The 16,413-nt window shown below is 38.6% G+C and overlaps 1 protein-coding gene across 1 annotated transcript in view; it reads left to right on the forward strand.

Moving 5' to 3' along the window:
- Positions 1-12,867, forward strand: part of slc38a9 (solute carrier family 38 member 9) — a 59,388-nt gene extending 46,521 nt beyond the window's left edge. Inside the window, exons 13-15 of the mRNA XM_072372701.1 lie at positions 5,112-5,260; positions 6,947-7,036; positions 11,753-12,867. Of these exons, the coding sequence (XP_072228802.1) occupies positions 5,112-5,260; positions 6,947-7,036; positions 11,753-11,918 (405 nt within the window). The 3' untranslated portion in view covers positions 11,919-12,867. The remainder of the gene's footprint in view (positions 1-5,111; positions 5,261-6,946; positions 7,037-11,752) is intronic.
- The last annotated feature ends 3,546 nt before the right edge of the window (positions 12,868-16,413 follow it).

Raw genomic sequence — 16,413 nt, forward strand, 5'->3', positions numbered from 1 at the left:
GATGTTGAATTTTTGTCAAACTTAAAAAATTTGGTTGGTGGTACTTTTCCCCCCACAACCTCCTCCCCATATACCCCAACATAATCCCAGCACTGACTCAAGACATGGCTCTTAAAGTGAAATTATTAATGAACAAACAAAACCATTCTTAAAGGGGAACTCCAGTATTTTTAAACCTAGACCTTATTTTTGACTTGAAATACATTCATCTGCTCACCGAGAACACTTTGGCGAAAGTCGGCATCTTTCGGAAGCTAACTCGTGATCCATATAATAGAGTGAATGGGGCAAAGACGATGCAGCCTCTAAATAAGGCATTATCTGTCTTTATTTCTCCAATACTTAAAGACTAATTAATGAACGAACGTGTACTATTGCTCTGTTAGCACATAGCTACTGTTATGTGGCCACTTGCGGCTATAGGAGAGCTAACACAGGGCATTCTACACACACCTCTACTGGGACGACTTCGAGTATTGGTGAAAAGTTAATTTTCCTTAATAATGGTGTCTTCCTTATTATATCAAGTACAATCCTTAAAAAAAAAAGTATCAAAATGCAGCTTGGGATTTCAATAATGTTTTCCAGCTGCATCATGAAAGCTAAAGGGGGGAGGTTGTGTGGAAGAGAGTCTCTCAAATCCTCTCTCAAGGTCAAAGGTTGATGTAAATAACTGTTTCTTAAGTGTGTGGAAATCTCCCATCTGTGTCCTTGAATCGGAGAAAAGACACAGACTCTGGGAGATTTAATGGGCTGGAAGAAACGGGTTTGATTAATTAAATGGGGAATGTGGGATGGATGCGCATGAAGGCTGGAAGGTGTATGTAACCAGTTTCTTGGAGGTGGATTTTATGGTTATGTTTATGCATTTAGCAGACGCTTTTATCCAAAGCGACTTACAAATGAGGATATAACATTACAGCTAACATCAACGCTAACAATAAGCTACATAGAAGGAAACCACTAGTCAAACTTTGTCAGAGGTGACAGGGGTGACAGTGTAGAGATAGAGTGCAGGCATAGAGGGAAGTACAGCGGCACGATCGAGTCACAGTGGCAACATGATCTTTAAAGGTTAGTTGTTCATCAATCATGAAAAACCAAGTTTCTAGCTACCTTTGATGGAGCAAGAGATACGGATTCAGTTGGAGGCAGATTCTATGGTGTATGGTTGGTTTGGCTGGGAAGACACGCAGTTCAGTTTTTGAGAGGTTTAGTTGGAAGTGATGGGCTTTCATCCATTTTGATATGTCAGAGAGACGGTAGAGATGCGTGCTGAGACCATGTGGTCGTCAGGTGGGAATGACAGATAGAACTGGGTATCGTCCGCATAGTATTGGTATGAGAAGCCATGTGATCAGATGATCTGACCCAGTGAGGTGGTGAGGTGGGACCCCTTTGCCAAGTTGGTGCGCTGCAGAAGTGTGACCAAGCCAGGATACTTTGAATGACCGACCAGTGAGGTATGATTCAACCAGGAGTGTGCTCTCCCTGTGATGCCCATGCTAGAGAGTATGGACAAAAGGATACAATGGTTGACAGTGTCAAATGCAGCCTTTAAGTCGATCAGGATAAATACTGATGATTTGGCTTCTTTTAAGGCTTCTGTCACAGCCAACAGAGCCGTTTCAGTGGAGTGGCCACTTTTAAACTAGATTGATTTAGGTCGAGGTTGTTTTATGAGAGGTAATCAGTGACCTGCTTGAAGACCGCCCTTTCAATGGTCTTAGACAGAAAAGGGAGGAGAGAGACCGGCCGATAGTTCTCCACATGAGTTGGTGGGAGGGAAAGTTTCTTGAGCAGCGGTGTAACCCGAGCTTGCTTGACTGTGGTAGGAAATGTGCCCGATGTCAGTGAAGCATTAACCACGTGTGACTGCTGCAGTTACAGTAGGAGCAATGGATTGGAATAGATAATTAGGAACAAGGTCCAGCGGGCATGTAGTAGGATGTAGTGGCTACATGGGAGAAGTTTAGATACACAGCTCTCAGTGAGAGGGATGAATGAAGAAAATGATGCAGTAGGACTTCTGCATGCCGAGTTTGTGGCACAAGGTTCGGGTGTGGGCAGTTCGGTAAACTGTTTGCATATAGCTGCCACTTTTGGTAGTGCTGAACAGATGGAACCTCCAGGTCCCTCTCCTTTACAAGAAACAGAGGTGGCTGGTATCATATTGAAGCCTTGAAGGGTGACAGTCCAGTAGCAAAGGAAGTGAGAGAGTTGTGCGCATACTCAATCCAACACAACTGCCAGCTCCAGGATCAAGGGTTGTTTTTTGTTTTTTTTTAAATTTTAAAAAAACATACACCTTTTTTAGATACATTTAGTTGCAGATTGTACTGCTTTAACCATGTCGTAATATGTACTTTTGAATTTGTTTGCTCATTAGCAACTTGTGTTATACTACCAGCATGTATATAAATTACAGTATCATCGGCATACTTTTGGATATTGCAATTAGAACACATAGATGGAAGACCATTGATATAGAAGGTAAATAACAATTGGCCGTGGAGTGATCCTTGTGGGATACATGTAAACAAGCACATGGCAACTGATTCATGATTTTGTGCTTGACATTCTGAGATCATTTGCTAAGTATGATTTTATCCACTGACGTGTATGTGTGGAAAAATTATAACTATATCACTTAGATATAAGTACTAAATAATTGTCAGAAACCGGCAGGACACAGGTGCAGGATCAATTTCAAAGTAAGATAGTTTATTATATGAACTTTCTTAACAAGTCTCCGGACAGAGAAATAAACACTTATGAAAATTACTAAGGCTCTGATCACTATAAGAATAGACGCATCAGAGGCCGGTATAAAACTTAATCAAAAGAAACAGTCTCTCCACTCTAGGAGGAAAACAAAAGGTCTATGAAAAGATTAATATTTAAATTGAACCACACTCTTCTCAAGAGGTGAAACAAAGAAAACTCTCCTTCTAATGTAGGAACTATAGAATATATCAAAGAACAAAAATCAAGCATCCACTCCTATAACGGAGGAGCTATGAAACATTACAACAAAAATCTCTCAAAAGGAGGAAACCAAAAACGACTATGAAAACTAGTCAAAGCTAAACTGTGAAACTACTCAAACATTAACCAAAAGAAAAACTCTGAAGGAGAAACGCTCGACTTCAGCAAACATACAAGGCATCGAAATATTGAATACCACAATGGTCAGGAATCTGGAATAAAAGGAATCAAGTAATAGGTTTCGGAGGCTAGGATGAGGACTGTTAGGTACAACACACTGGCCACGAGACAAGGGAAGACAAAGACTATGTACACATGAGGATCCAAGGGGAACAGGTGGAAACACTTTGGTAATCAGGGGAGACACACAGACACAGGACACGGGAGGAAGGTCAAGTTAGCTGAAACGAGAGGAGAAGTTAACATTCAAAATAAAACAGGAAGTGACAAGACATGAAACAAAACCTAAATCCTGACATTACTAGTATCAAATGCTTTCTTTAGGTCAAGAAACAGTTCAAACAACACCACCTCTGTCAAATAAAGATTTGATGAAGACTGAAGTAACAGTCAGCTGTCTCAATTAACAGAACAATAGGAAGATACATTTAGTAATTGTATTTAGTAATGCTTTACTTAGGTCTTAAAGCATAACCACAGGCATACCAAAAATATCCTTTGCTCAGAATGGTTTAAAAGGCCCTAATCACTCTGGATACCTGTGATTCACAGACATTCCTAATGCTGAAAGCCCCTCTGTATGACTTGGACAAACCTTTATGATCTCAGGTGAGAAACATTGTGCAATGGCAGCTACAGAATCAACAAAATAGTTGTTAAAGAATCACACTACTTAAGCAGAATTATATTTTGGATTTCAATTTACATTAGTAGATTCCTTTCCTTTTTGGTATGTTCTGTTAAATTTTTTATCAGTTTTAAAATATATACGTTTATCCAAGGAACAGTTTTTTTTTTTGTTTGTTTGTTTTTAATATTTGACATAATATGAAATATGGAAATATTTATTCTTCCAAGTGTGCTCCCAACAATAGTCTATCCTATGCAATTATCTGAACAGCATTAAAGTTCTCCTGTTTATTTTTAGGGATTCCTAAAATTTGTCAAACAAGAGAGCTAAATCCCTTTTGGTTAGTTTTCAGGCCACTAAAGTTAAGTTGTTGTCAGAAAGACCAGTTATCATATTAAAAGACTTTGAAACTCTGTCAGGTCTGCAACTAAAATATCAATTTGAGTCCTAATAGTTTTAAGTGATGCTTGTGAGTCCATCGATTAGCTGTGTGAAATCAAAATGATCAGCTAACTTTAGTTTTTTTTCTGTGTGATTTGTCTTCCCAATTTGTTAAAATATCCCATAATAATTATGTCTTTGTGAGATTTCATTCTTTTATCAGTTGCTCAAATTCTTTCTAACAAACACTATTGGAAGACGTTGGACAAAAAATTTAAATTAGTGTAAAAGATATTTGTGCTGACAGCACAATGTTTAAGCCAATACATTCCAATCTAAGAAGCGCTCGCTCAATGAAAACTTGTTCGGGATGTATTGCGCTCGTACCACATTGTTACCCCTGACAGGTGTGAAAGCCAAGTGTACTTTTCAGCAGCATTAGATTTCTAAGATAATGCATAATTTGGCAGGTCGGAATTTATAGTTTTCATGATTTGCATGTTTGTACCCAAGTATGCGGGATACATGTATGAAAATATTTCTGACAAGTCAAAAAAGATAATTGTGATATAGGAAACACAAGTTGGAACCTCAAGTTTCTGTATTCCTCTCCAGGAGGGGGTGCATAATTTGGCGGTGCAGATTTTTGAGATTGCCAGGATTTGCAACCTCCCTTTATTGAGCCATAATTCCTAAGATATCATTGTTGGTATAGTAATTAGCTTGTTAATTGGTTCATACTTGTATCTTAGAAGAAGACTGGAAATATTTTACAAATGTATACATGTATAGACGAATCTATGTGGTTCAGTTCATACCATCATTAACATGATATAGTTTTATAATTGTATTATTGTCCACAGCCATTGCAACTTCCAGACAGATCTGTTAGAAAAGTCCATCATGCACACTGCACTTCTCTCTTTTACAGAATTTCTTAGACAACTTCCCCAGCAGCGATGTGATGGTGTTTGTGGCTCGGACTTTCTTGCTGTTCCAAATGATCACTGTCTACCCCCTGTTGGGATACTTGGTACGGGTCCAGATTATGGGACAGATCTTTGGAAAGCATTACCCCAGGTAACACAAAAAACCGCAGGTTTGCCGCAGTGTGGTAACAATCTAGTTAACCAGTTAAAAAGTTTTCTTTTGAGTTACTCTTTTTGAGTAAGTCCTCTGGAATGGGCTATCAGACTTACATACATACATATATGTGTGTATATATACAGTCATAGGAAAATGTTTGTACGCCCTTTGGAATTTCTCACATTTCTTCCTAAATTGGTCATAAAACATGGTCTGATCTCACCAACAATCTCAAGAATGAACGAGCAGTGTCTACTTGAAGTAAAACCACCCAAACAATTGTGTGTAATCATATTTTTATTGACCATAAGATGGAATTATTCAAAGGATAGGGAGGCATAAGTAAGTACATCCTATGAGTCAGTAACTGGTTGACCCTCCTTTAACTGCAATTACTTCAACTAGACGTTTCCTGTAGTTGCAGATTAGACGGGCACAGCAATCAGGAGAAATCTTGCACCATTCCTCTTTGCAAAACTTTCTTGGGAGGCCTGGAATGGATGGCTTTCTTGAGGTCAATCCACAACATCTCGATTGGGTTTAGGTCAGGACTTTGACTGGGCGTTTATCTTGTTTTTCTGGAACCATTCCAATGTTGATCTGCTTCGGTGTTTGGGGTCGTTGTCCTATTGCAGGCTCCATCCTCTTTTGAGTTCCAGCTTTTTGACTGATTGCTTTTTTTTTTTGTTGCAAGTTTTTCTGCAAAATATCTTGATATACTTGATAATTAATTTTCCCTTCAACTAAAGCCAGTTGTCCAGGCCCAGAGGCAGTAAAGCACCCCCACACCGTGATGCTACCGCTGCCATACTTAACAGGGGGGATCAGGTTTTGGTGATGGTGTACCAGCTTTCCTCCATACATGCTGTTGTGTCTTCCACACAAACAATTCAACTTTTGTTTCATCAGTCCAAAATATGTTTTTCCAGAAGCACTGAGAAGCATACAAATGCCTTTTTGCGAACTCTAAACGAGAAGAAATGTTCTTTTTGGGACAGCAATGGCTTCCTCCATGGCCTTCTCCCATGAATCCCATTCTTGTTCAGTGTCTTTCTAATTGTAGATTTGTCAACAGAGATGTTAGCATGTTCCAGTGATTTCCTCAGGTCTTCAGAGGACACTCTTGGATTCTACTTTACCTCATTGATGATGATATCAGATAAATATGACTTAAACCAGCCTAGTGCATCTCCTTTAATCACAATAACATGTTCTAGTCTCTGTAACAGAATGCTGTGATCGATCGTATCAAATGCAGCACTGAGATCCAACAGGACAAGCACAGAAACAAGTCCGCTAACACGAGGCTATGAGGAGATCCCGACTGATAAGCAGGTTATGGCTAACCAACCAGACATTATGGTGGTTGACAAACTACAGAAGAAGGCGGTAGTGTTAGATGTAGCAATTCCAAGTAAGAGCAAGAGGAAGGAACACGAGAAGCTTGAAAAATACCAAGGGCTGAAAGTGGAAGTTGAAAAGATGTAGCAATTCAAGGCGACAGTGGTACCACTAGCAATCAGAGCACTCGGGGCCTTGACCGCCTAACTGGGAGACTGGCTCCAGCAGATCCTGGGAACAACAATAGAGATCTCTGTCCAGAAGAGCGCAGTTTTTATTTTTAAGAAACTGTTTTTCTTATGTAATGTTTGCAAATAATGTCACTTTGTCTCTCCTCAGTTTCTGTCACATTATCACGCTGAACATCCTCATTGTTGGAGCTGGTGTTCTTATGGCCAAGTTTTATCCCAATATTGGATCTATAATACGGTATGTTTAAATTTGTTTTCTTGTTAACTTACAGATACAGCTACAGAAACTCCAACTGGTTCATACATGGACCATTCATTTCCCAGCTTATTCTCTGAAGGTTCCATCGCTGAAATTGTCTGACGTTTTTTATGGTAGCGACTTACTAAGTGGCTACATCTGTATGTATGATACCAAGTAATTGATCATGTAAATTACGCTGGTGATTGATTCTGGTTCAATAAGTTTGAGTTCAGGAGTCAAAGGTATAGTTTTAAAAAAAATATACATTTATATATAAATTTTTAATTCAGTTATTTCTTTATGTTAAGTGCTTACAAGTAGTCGGTAATCCTTTTTGAATAAGATTTTTTTAAGCTGATTTGAACCCTTTTTGTGTTATATATGCAGAGGTAGCATGAAGTGCAGATATTGATTCATAGTAGCCACGGAGATTAAACTGGCTATGTGTGTAAAGTGTTGCCACCAGCAATAACGGGAAGTGTTATGATGCAGCCTGCATCTGGTGAATGTTTTGATCAGTGAAATTAAGTCTTCAAAGCAGCAGAACAATCCTACATTGTAAATCTTACCAGTAAAGAGACAATGTATATAAGCATATCAGTTTATATCAATCGTTCGCATAGTTAAACCATTTAGTGGGATTCAAGATGTGCTTTAAAAAAATATTATTACATTTATATTACAAAACGTATTTGTATTACACACACTTTTCAGCCACACTGAAACATTAGTTTAAACTTTTCGAGGATCACACTACTTAAACTTCATGACTTACCTGAAGATATTTCTGATGCGATTTAATGACTTATGACTTAATGACTAATGACTTATTTTGGGTAATATAGCTTCAGTTATTTCTCAACCTCTAAAATTAATTTCTCGTCATCATTTTGTTAATATAGTTGATATGTGATAGTGCAGCTGTAAAAGTAAGGAAGGCAAAAAAACTGCTAAATAACATTTAAATAAGAGCTGCTGTTGGACAGGGGCGAAGCTATACTTGCATGGAGTGAATTATAATTTTTTTTTTCCAAGAATGGTAACACTGAAAATAGGAGAGTGTTAAGGGAGATTGGATATAGGTCGATAATTAGCCAACACTTCTGAATCAAGAGTAGGTTTTTTAAGTAAAGGTTTAATTACAGCAACCTTAAAAGTCTGAGGTACATATCCTATCAACAAAGACCGATTGATCAAATCTAATATGGAAGTGTCAATTAAGGGGAAAACCTCCTTGAACAGTCTGGTTGGAATTGGGTCTGAAATACAAGTTGATGGTTTAGAAGAGACTATTGCTGTTGTTAGCTCAGAGAGATCAACTGGGCAGAAGCTGTCTAAATACAAATCAGGTTCTAAAGATACTTCTAAAGCTGCTGCACTTGATGATACATTAGTCAATGTGGTTACATGCAGTTTTTCAGCTCGTGTAACAAGCTTAATCCGACAAGAAATCGAATCGGATCAGGTTACTTGCGATCAAATTAAGATCCGATTGCCCATTTAACGTGCCTGGAGACGACAGTGGATAGGATTTAGCGTTCTGCGCATGCTCGAGATTTTTTCCCGCGATCGTCATCCGAAAGTCGAAGGAGACGATATTACTGTTGTTGTCGCCGCCGTCAGAAAGAAACAAACAACGCGATGGAGAATGCGCCGTTGTGCATCGTCTGTGCCATAACCAGCTCATCTCAAATGTAGGGACGTTGCTTCATCTTGCTCTTCGTTCACTATCTTTCTCGAATGCCTGAGTGTTGCTGTTGTTGGTGGTGAAGACGTCAACCGGAAGTTGAAATGGGTACAGCGCCACTTATCTACTGCGGTATTGCATGCTTTGTGCCAGTGATTCAATTCATTCACCGCCATATATCCGAGGATAATTATCCTTGCTCAGATAAGAAGCATAACCCAACTATAGCTATAATTGAGTTAATCTCATCATGTAAACCCACTGAGTGATAATAGTGGGAAGGATTCCATTAATTTTCTCTCTGATAGAAACAATTTTATTGATAAAGAATCTCATGAAATCATCACTGCTGAGAGTTAAAGGAATACATGGCTCAACAGAGCTCGGACTCTTTGTCAGCCAGGCAACAGTGAAGAAAAGGATGATGAAATCAACTCTTTAAATCTGGTTACAGCATTCTCTGACAGACACCTTCTATATGTAGAATTCTTCTCAGAAACCGTAAGTAATGTAATGTAAATTCAAAAGTTATTAAAAAATGGTCAGACAAGACAGAGTTATGAGGGAACACTGTTAACTGTTCACTCTCAATGCCATAAGTCAGCACAAGGTCAAGGGTATGATTAAGGCAGTGAGTAGGTCTGTGAACACTTTGAGAAAATCCAGAGTCTAATATAGAATTAAAGTTAATATTTAGGCTGTCATTTTCAACATCTACATGAATATTAAAGTCACCCACTACAATGACTTTATCTGTACTCAGCACTAACTGGGATAAAAACTCTGAGAATTCAGACAGAAACTCAGAATAAGGGCCAGGTGGACGATACACAACAACAAACACAAGAGGTTTCTGTGATTTCCACTTTGGGTGGGAAAAACTGAGAATCAGAGATTCAAAAGAGCTAAAACTAATCTTGGGTCTAGGACTGATTAGTAACCCTGATCTGAAGATAGCTGCCACTCCTCCTCCTCTACCTGTGGTTGGAGGAACGTGAACATTTAAATAGTCAGAGGGAGTTGATTCATTAATGCTAACATGATCCTCCTGCTGCAGCCAGGTTTCTGTAAGACAAAATATATCAATATGATGATCACAAATCAAATCACTCACTAACAGAGACTTCAAATGGAGAGATCTAATATTCAGCAAACCACATTTAATAGTTTGATGTTTTTGTTCAGTTAAAATTTTTGTTTTAAATTTTTTTTACACAAGAGGATTTGCTCCTTTTGTGTTTTTTGATTGGGGGGGGGGCAGCATCAGGTGGGAAGCCGCAGAGAAGTGTGTAAGACTACAACTCTGCATCCTGGTCTCAACCCTGGGATGTCATGTTTTTGGATGACTAATAAATTTGTCCATATTTCTAGAAATGAGAGCCGCTCCTTCCAAAGTGGGATGGATGCCGTCTCTCCTCATCAGACCAGGTTTTCTCCAGAAAGATTGCCAATTATCTATGTAGCCCACGTTGTTTGCTGGACACCATCTAGACAACCAGCGATTGAATGAGGACATGCGGCTAAACATGTCATCACTGGTCAGATTTGGCAGGGGTCCAGAGAAAACTACGGAGTCCGACATTGTTTTGGCAAAATTACACACCGATGCAACATTAATTTTAGTGACCTACGATTGGCGTAACCGGGTGTCATTACCGCCGACGTGAATAACTATTTTACCGTATTTACGCTTATCCTTAGCCAGCAGTTTTAAATAGGATTCTATGTCGCCCAGTCCTCTGTTGCCATGAAGTCTGTTGCAGCTGCTTTCGCTGAAACAAGCTCAGGAAAGGTTGTTAATGGTTGCAATTGCCTTTGATATGCATATGTCATGTTCAGGGTGTGGTGGACAAAGGAGTGTGAAGAATTTGGTGCCAGGTCAGATTGTCTGAGAAATCTGACACCTTCTGGGGTTGAGATTAGACAAAGGCCTAATGTGCACATCAAGTTCCTGCTTGTCAGGTTACTGGAAAAGACTTTAGAGAGCAAAAATGCACATTTGAACCGTCTACACATTTGAATAGGCCAGTACCTCCTTCCCTCTGATCAGTGGGAGTCCATCTCTCTCCAACAAGCTGGTGTTTCTGTGACAGTCACGCCTCCAGTGTCCACGTTGGCCACAAACGAAACAGACGTCATTTGGAATTCTCTTTTCCCGGTTCCTGTAACGGGAATTTCCCTTTCCTGTTGTTCTTTGTGTGTGTGGAATTTGTCTGCCATTGGTTTCAGCTTTTTTGCATGGAAAGGGAATTTGCTTCTGCATTGATCTCTTACTTTGTGTCTCTGCTTCTACTTTCCACATATCTAAACATTCTTTTTGACCTTCCATAATTTCTAATTTCTTAACAGAAATTTTGTTTTTTCTTCTCAATTCTTGTTCTTTTTTCTTCAGTTTTTCTTTTCTATATTCTTTAAACTAAGGGAGGGGGGCACGATGCAGGATGTGTGTCTGGTTGAGAGAAAGGGTTAATGCTGATTGGAGAGTTTGTTAGTTCTGGGACATAAAATTTGTCATCACACATGCAACATGGTTTTAATGTTTTTTTCTAGTCATGTTCCTTTTAAGATTTAAAAAAAAAAAAAAATTTTAAAGAATTTTAAGATCTGATTTTATTGTCATGTACAGGGAAATACGCAAAATGTCTCCTCCGCATTCAACCCATCCAGGTTGACACCTGTTGAACACACACATGCACAGGGTCACACACTCATGGAGACAGATTCCACACACTGGAGCGGTGGGGCAGCCAATCACAGCGCTCGGGGAGCATGTGGGTACGGTGCCTTGCTTAATGGCACCTCGGCCGTGGTGTAAGGTGAACTGCCACCCCACCAGCTGTCAGTTCTCCAATCTTTGTCATTGTTGTAAAATGAAATGTTATTACATCATTTCAGAGTTTGGTTTTTCACGGTAATTCGACTGTCACCAAAATACACCCCAATACCAGTTTAGCATACTGGCTGACCTTTAGTGATCCTGTAATGAATCATCTTTACTGATGTTATATTTCTGTCTCCCTTCGCAGATTTTCTGGAGCAACATGTGGATTGACTTTAGTGTTCGTATTTCCTGCCATAGTTCGCATGATCTCCCTGAAACAGCAGGGGAGTCTCAGCTGGCCATCAGCTTTTTTTCACAGTTTCCTCATCCTACTGGGCTTTGCCAACCTGGTTGCTCAGTTCTTTATGTAAGAAGCAGTTTGTTGACTATTGAAAAAGGAAAACATATGATGAAGAGTTCAGACTCAAGCCAGTTGGATTCACTTCTGTCTCCATGCTATCAGATCAAATATCACTCACCTCCAATTGAAAGTGTGATTGTGTTTTAAGGTATAACTTTTTCTTTTATTGTGTGCAAATTAGCCTTTTGTTATTTCTGTGATTAAATCTTGCTCTTTGCAATGGCTTTCTAAGATGCTATTGATCATCCTGCCTCAGCTGACCCTATGTCCAGTTTAGTAATATAGAGCAGTGCAGAATTAGTTGAAACTCTGTCTTATTAAAATCAATAATGAACTGGCTGACATTTGTTAAATGAGTTCTCCAAGTCACCAATAATGTTTGAAATGATTAGTTTGATGACAATATCTCAAAAGAGTAACAAAGACTGTAGTGGTGAACCTAAGAGACCTGGGGGTAATCTGTGACACAATGTTTCTGCTTATTGTTAAGCTGTCTAGCTATGATTACAGTATTTTAGTTCTGTGTTGTTAATCTCATAGCACCATTTTTTTCAACTGTTTGCTGTGAAAAATGTCTTTAAACCAGCTGTGCAATACCTGATCAGCACCAAAAATACAAACTAAACAAAGAGAGTTCAAATAGTGTATCAGTAGAGATCATGCATGGTGAATAATGAACTTGCATTGTAAGGTAGACACCAGTCCAGTGTTATTTAGTAACGTCTGGATGTTGAAATAAGCAGCTATTAGCCGGCAGGTTAATATTGTTCCAAACTTTATGATTATGTAAACTGGTTATATGTTTTGAAGATATTTCAAGATGATTTCAAATAATGTTTATTTTCTTTATACATTGCTGATTTACTTCTTGGTCATTGTTTATGTAATGCTCATTTTCCGGATTTGTGCCAATTGTGTTTTACCAGTAATGATGGACAAAGGGAAAATAAAACTGAGTGTGAAAATAAAGCTTATGTGCCTATAATACCTGTCGTAAAAAATCATTCTGCTATATTGGGACTTTTTTTTAGTGGCATTGTCTATATCATTGATAATTCACATAAACTTTATTTAAATTTACGCTGTATAGACGAACAACACAGCCAAATTATTATAGCACTTCCAGTGTTAATATTGAATTACAATTACTATTGTCAAGTTATCTTTTATAATTTTATTTTGCCATTAGAGGTATATAGTTTGAAAACCTTCAAATAGAAACAGAAGTTTACATTCATCTCTCTCAAAGGAAAGGAAACAATGTTTTAATTCATTTTTAAATATTTTAAATAAAGTACCTTTAACTTAAATGGTTTTAACTTGCAATATTTGCTATTTTAACATTTCAAACATTCTACTATAATACATCTTATTAAATTACCATAATTTCAATGTGTAGACTCTTATAAAACAGAGAAGCACTCCAAAATAAACCCTCAGTGTTTAGCTCGCATTGACTACTGAAATGCATATTTACCAAGCAACAAACTACTATTTCGGCAGAAACATATGCACCGCAATACAGTTTCTTTTCACATAGGCCATTTTGTTACTTGAAAAGAATTAATTCTGATAAATATCCACTCCTTGTTAAATATTGTATAACTTATATCAAACTCTAACTCACAGAACATTTCTTTTCATTATTATTTAACATCATTGGTTATTTTAACATTAAAGAGTGAAATCAATACGTAACCTGCAGCATTTAAACATTACAGTATTTTAAACAGAAACATAAGTCAAAGAGAAAATCTAAGCAAGCCATTTCATTCAATTAATTCATTCATTCATTAGGACAGTAAACATTTTGTCGGTATCAGTCCATACCAGTAGCCTCTTTGTGGTTTTCCCCAAGCTAAACAGTTGTCTCTCTGTTGCCTGCTGCAGCCACTCTGAAGTACAGAGTGAATCTGTTGGTGCACTGCAGATAGGTGCCCCCACTCAGCTGATGAGCTGATCAGCCTGGTTTCCTCACCTAAGCAGGGAGAAATGTACTGCTCCACACAGCCTTCAGGAGGCGGCATTTCTGACTGACTGGGGTGAATGATCTGACACTGTGACTTTGGACCTGACAATTATCAAACTGTAGCTCAGTTATACACCCTAGGTATGAACTGGTACTAAGTGACATCTGAAGGGTTATGTTCACACAATTAGATAGAATTAGTGCTACAAGCTAACTGTTTCTGTCATGATGGCTTGTTTGATTTGTATGTGATGGCGTTCAAATGGTAAAAAGACTGCATTTATATGGCACTAATTATTCTTGTTGACCACTCAAAGTGCTCAGCCTATGCAGTACCAAATTTTCTATCATAAAAGAAAAAAGAACATTGTGCCTCATGCAAGAACATTTTTGTATTCTTATTCTAAATTTCTCTCACTTTTTTCACATGAAGGTCTAACAGTGCACAAGGATAGTAATTAGCATATTCAATGCACTGTCAGGCATTTCAGTGGAGGATGTTCCCCTGGCCACCGACTTGCATCCACCTGAATGTGAAGATATGGCCAACATACCTGACTGTAATGGAATTTCGTGTTTTCATAATTTCACATTTTCATAATTCATAATGACCACTTTAACATTAACAACTAGCATTAAAAATAAAAAGATTGAAATAAGATATACCCTCCTCTGATTCTACTCATTTTCCTTGCAAATGTGCAAATGTTGTAAATGTTACGTATGTGAAAGGAATAGTTAAATAATCATGTTCAACATTTTATTTAGAGGAAGCACAATTGGTCTCCCACACAGACAAGTGGTGTCCTTGTAGTTCTGAAAAACCAAGAGCAGGTTTTAAAATGTCTTGAGAATATGTCTGGGACATTGTAGAAGATATCAAAGGTTCGCAAAGTCTTGCATGCATAGCCAATTGAATTTTTTCTGAATAATAAAATGTAAAACAAAAACCTTTCTAAGTTCTTGATAATTTTCAATTAATTATTGCATAATAGCCTACCCTAAAGCCGTGCAATCAGTTGTTGCCTCCTCACAGTGGCACTTTGATGGGGTGGATGGGGTCTTCTGGCATGTTGTCTGACTGGGCCGGTTCAGGAAGAGGGAGACCCTCGTTCATGGCAATATTGTGCAAAACGCAGCATGCCTGATATTTCTGGGCTATAGAGCAGTTTGCCCCTGCTGTATCGAGACACATCCACCTGTCCTTCAGCACACCAATAGTGTGCTCCACAACGTGCAGGTGCGCGTATGACAGTCGCTGTACAAGCATTCCTCTTTCGTTACCGGGCCGACTAAGGGTGTCAATAGCAAGGGGGTTAAAGCATAGCCTTCTTCAGCTGGAGAAAATAGTAAATTTTAGGTTTATGTTTTTGACAGACACTTTTATCCAAAGCAACTTACACTGGTAGGGTAAGGGGGTCTTGCCTAAGGTCCCCTACTGGAGGTAGTACCTTTCATGCAGGGGATTGGAACCCAGATCTCCCACATGAAAGGGGGCAATCATATCACTACACTATCCAGTCCTAGGTAAATAACCTGATGAAGTTTGCATGGTGAATATTAACAATCAGACAAGTCACTTACTGACAAGACAGCCATCTCCATCTTTTACAGCACAGAGGAGTTTAAAAGACATTTAAAAGGTTCCATTTGGAGTCTGATATGATTTGGACGTTGACGGAGTGGTACTGTTTGCGGTTGAGGAAAGGGAACGCATCAGGTGAAGGTGCTTTGAAGCGTATATGTGTGCAGTCTATTTCTCCTATTGTGTTTGGCAGTCCAGGCATGAAAGTCCCTCTTAATTTGTACTTGTTCGACGGCGGTGTATGGGAATTTAATGTACGGTACCTGGTTGATAAACTGACAGCAATTCGTGGCAGTGGCAACCAGTAATGGCAGTTCCGGTGGGTTAAACCCTGTTCAATTTTAGTACTTCTATGAAAAACTGTATACTTCAGAAGCAGGTGATGGGGAGTTGGTAGAGAATTTCTTCAGTAAACTGGAAATGCCCTCCTTGGATGAATCAGACAAATGAGACTTGGAAAGGAATATAACCCAAACAGAGATTGATAGTGCGATCCAAAAAATAAAATCAGGACGGGTTTCCAGTAGAATTTTTTTAAACATTTTGTCCTAAATTAATTCCATTACTATCAAAGGTATTTGAAGAGGTTCTGGTTAACAAAAGTCTTCCCCAAACTATGACACTGGCTTAGATCTGGATAAAGGATAAAAGGATAAAGATCTGCTAATATGTGAGTCCTAAGGCAGGCTGGAGACAATTATGCCTAAACTGATTCATCCGGATCAGACGGGTTTTATTGTAGGCAGACAATTATCGAGCAATCTTTGCCGAGTATTCAACATTATATACCAACCCAACAATGTTGAGCCAGAGTTAATGCTGTCATTGGATGCATAAAAAGCGTTCGACAGGATTGAATATAATTACCTGTTCACCACACTGGAGAGGTTTGGCTTTGGTCCTACTTTCTGTGCATGGATTAAAATTCTTTATAGGGTGCCTAAAGCCTCA

Source organism: Leuresthes tenuis, unplaced genomic scaffold, assembly GCF_036924035.1.
Source record: "Leuresthes tenuis unplaced genomic scaffold, fLeuTen1.0.hap1 SCAF_19, whole genome shotgun sequence".
In the NCBI taxonomy this organism is placed as follows: Eukaryota; Metazoa; Chordata; class Actinopteri; order Atheriniformes; family Atherinopsidae; genus Leuresthes; species Leuresthes tenuis.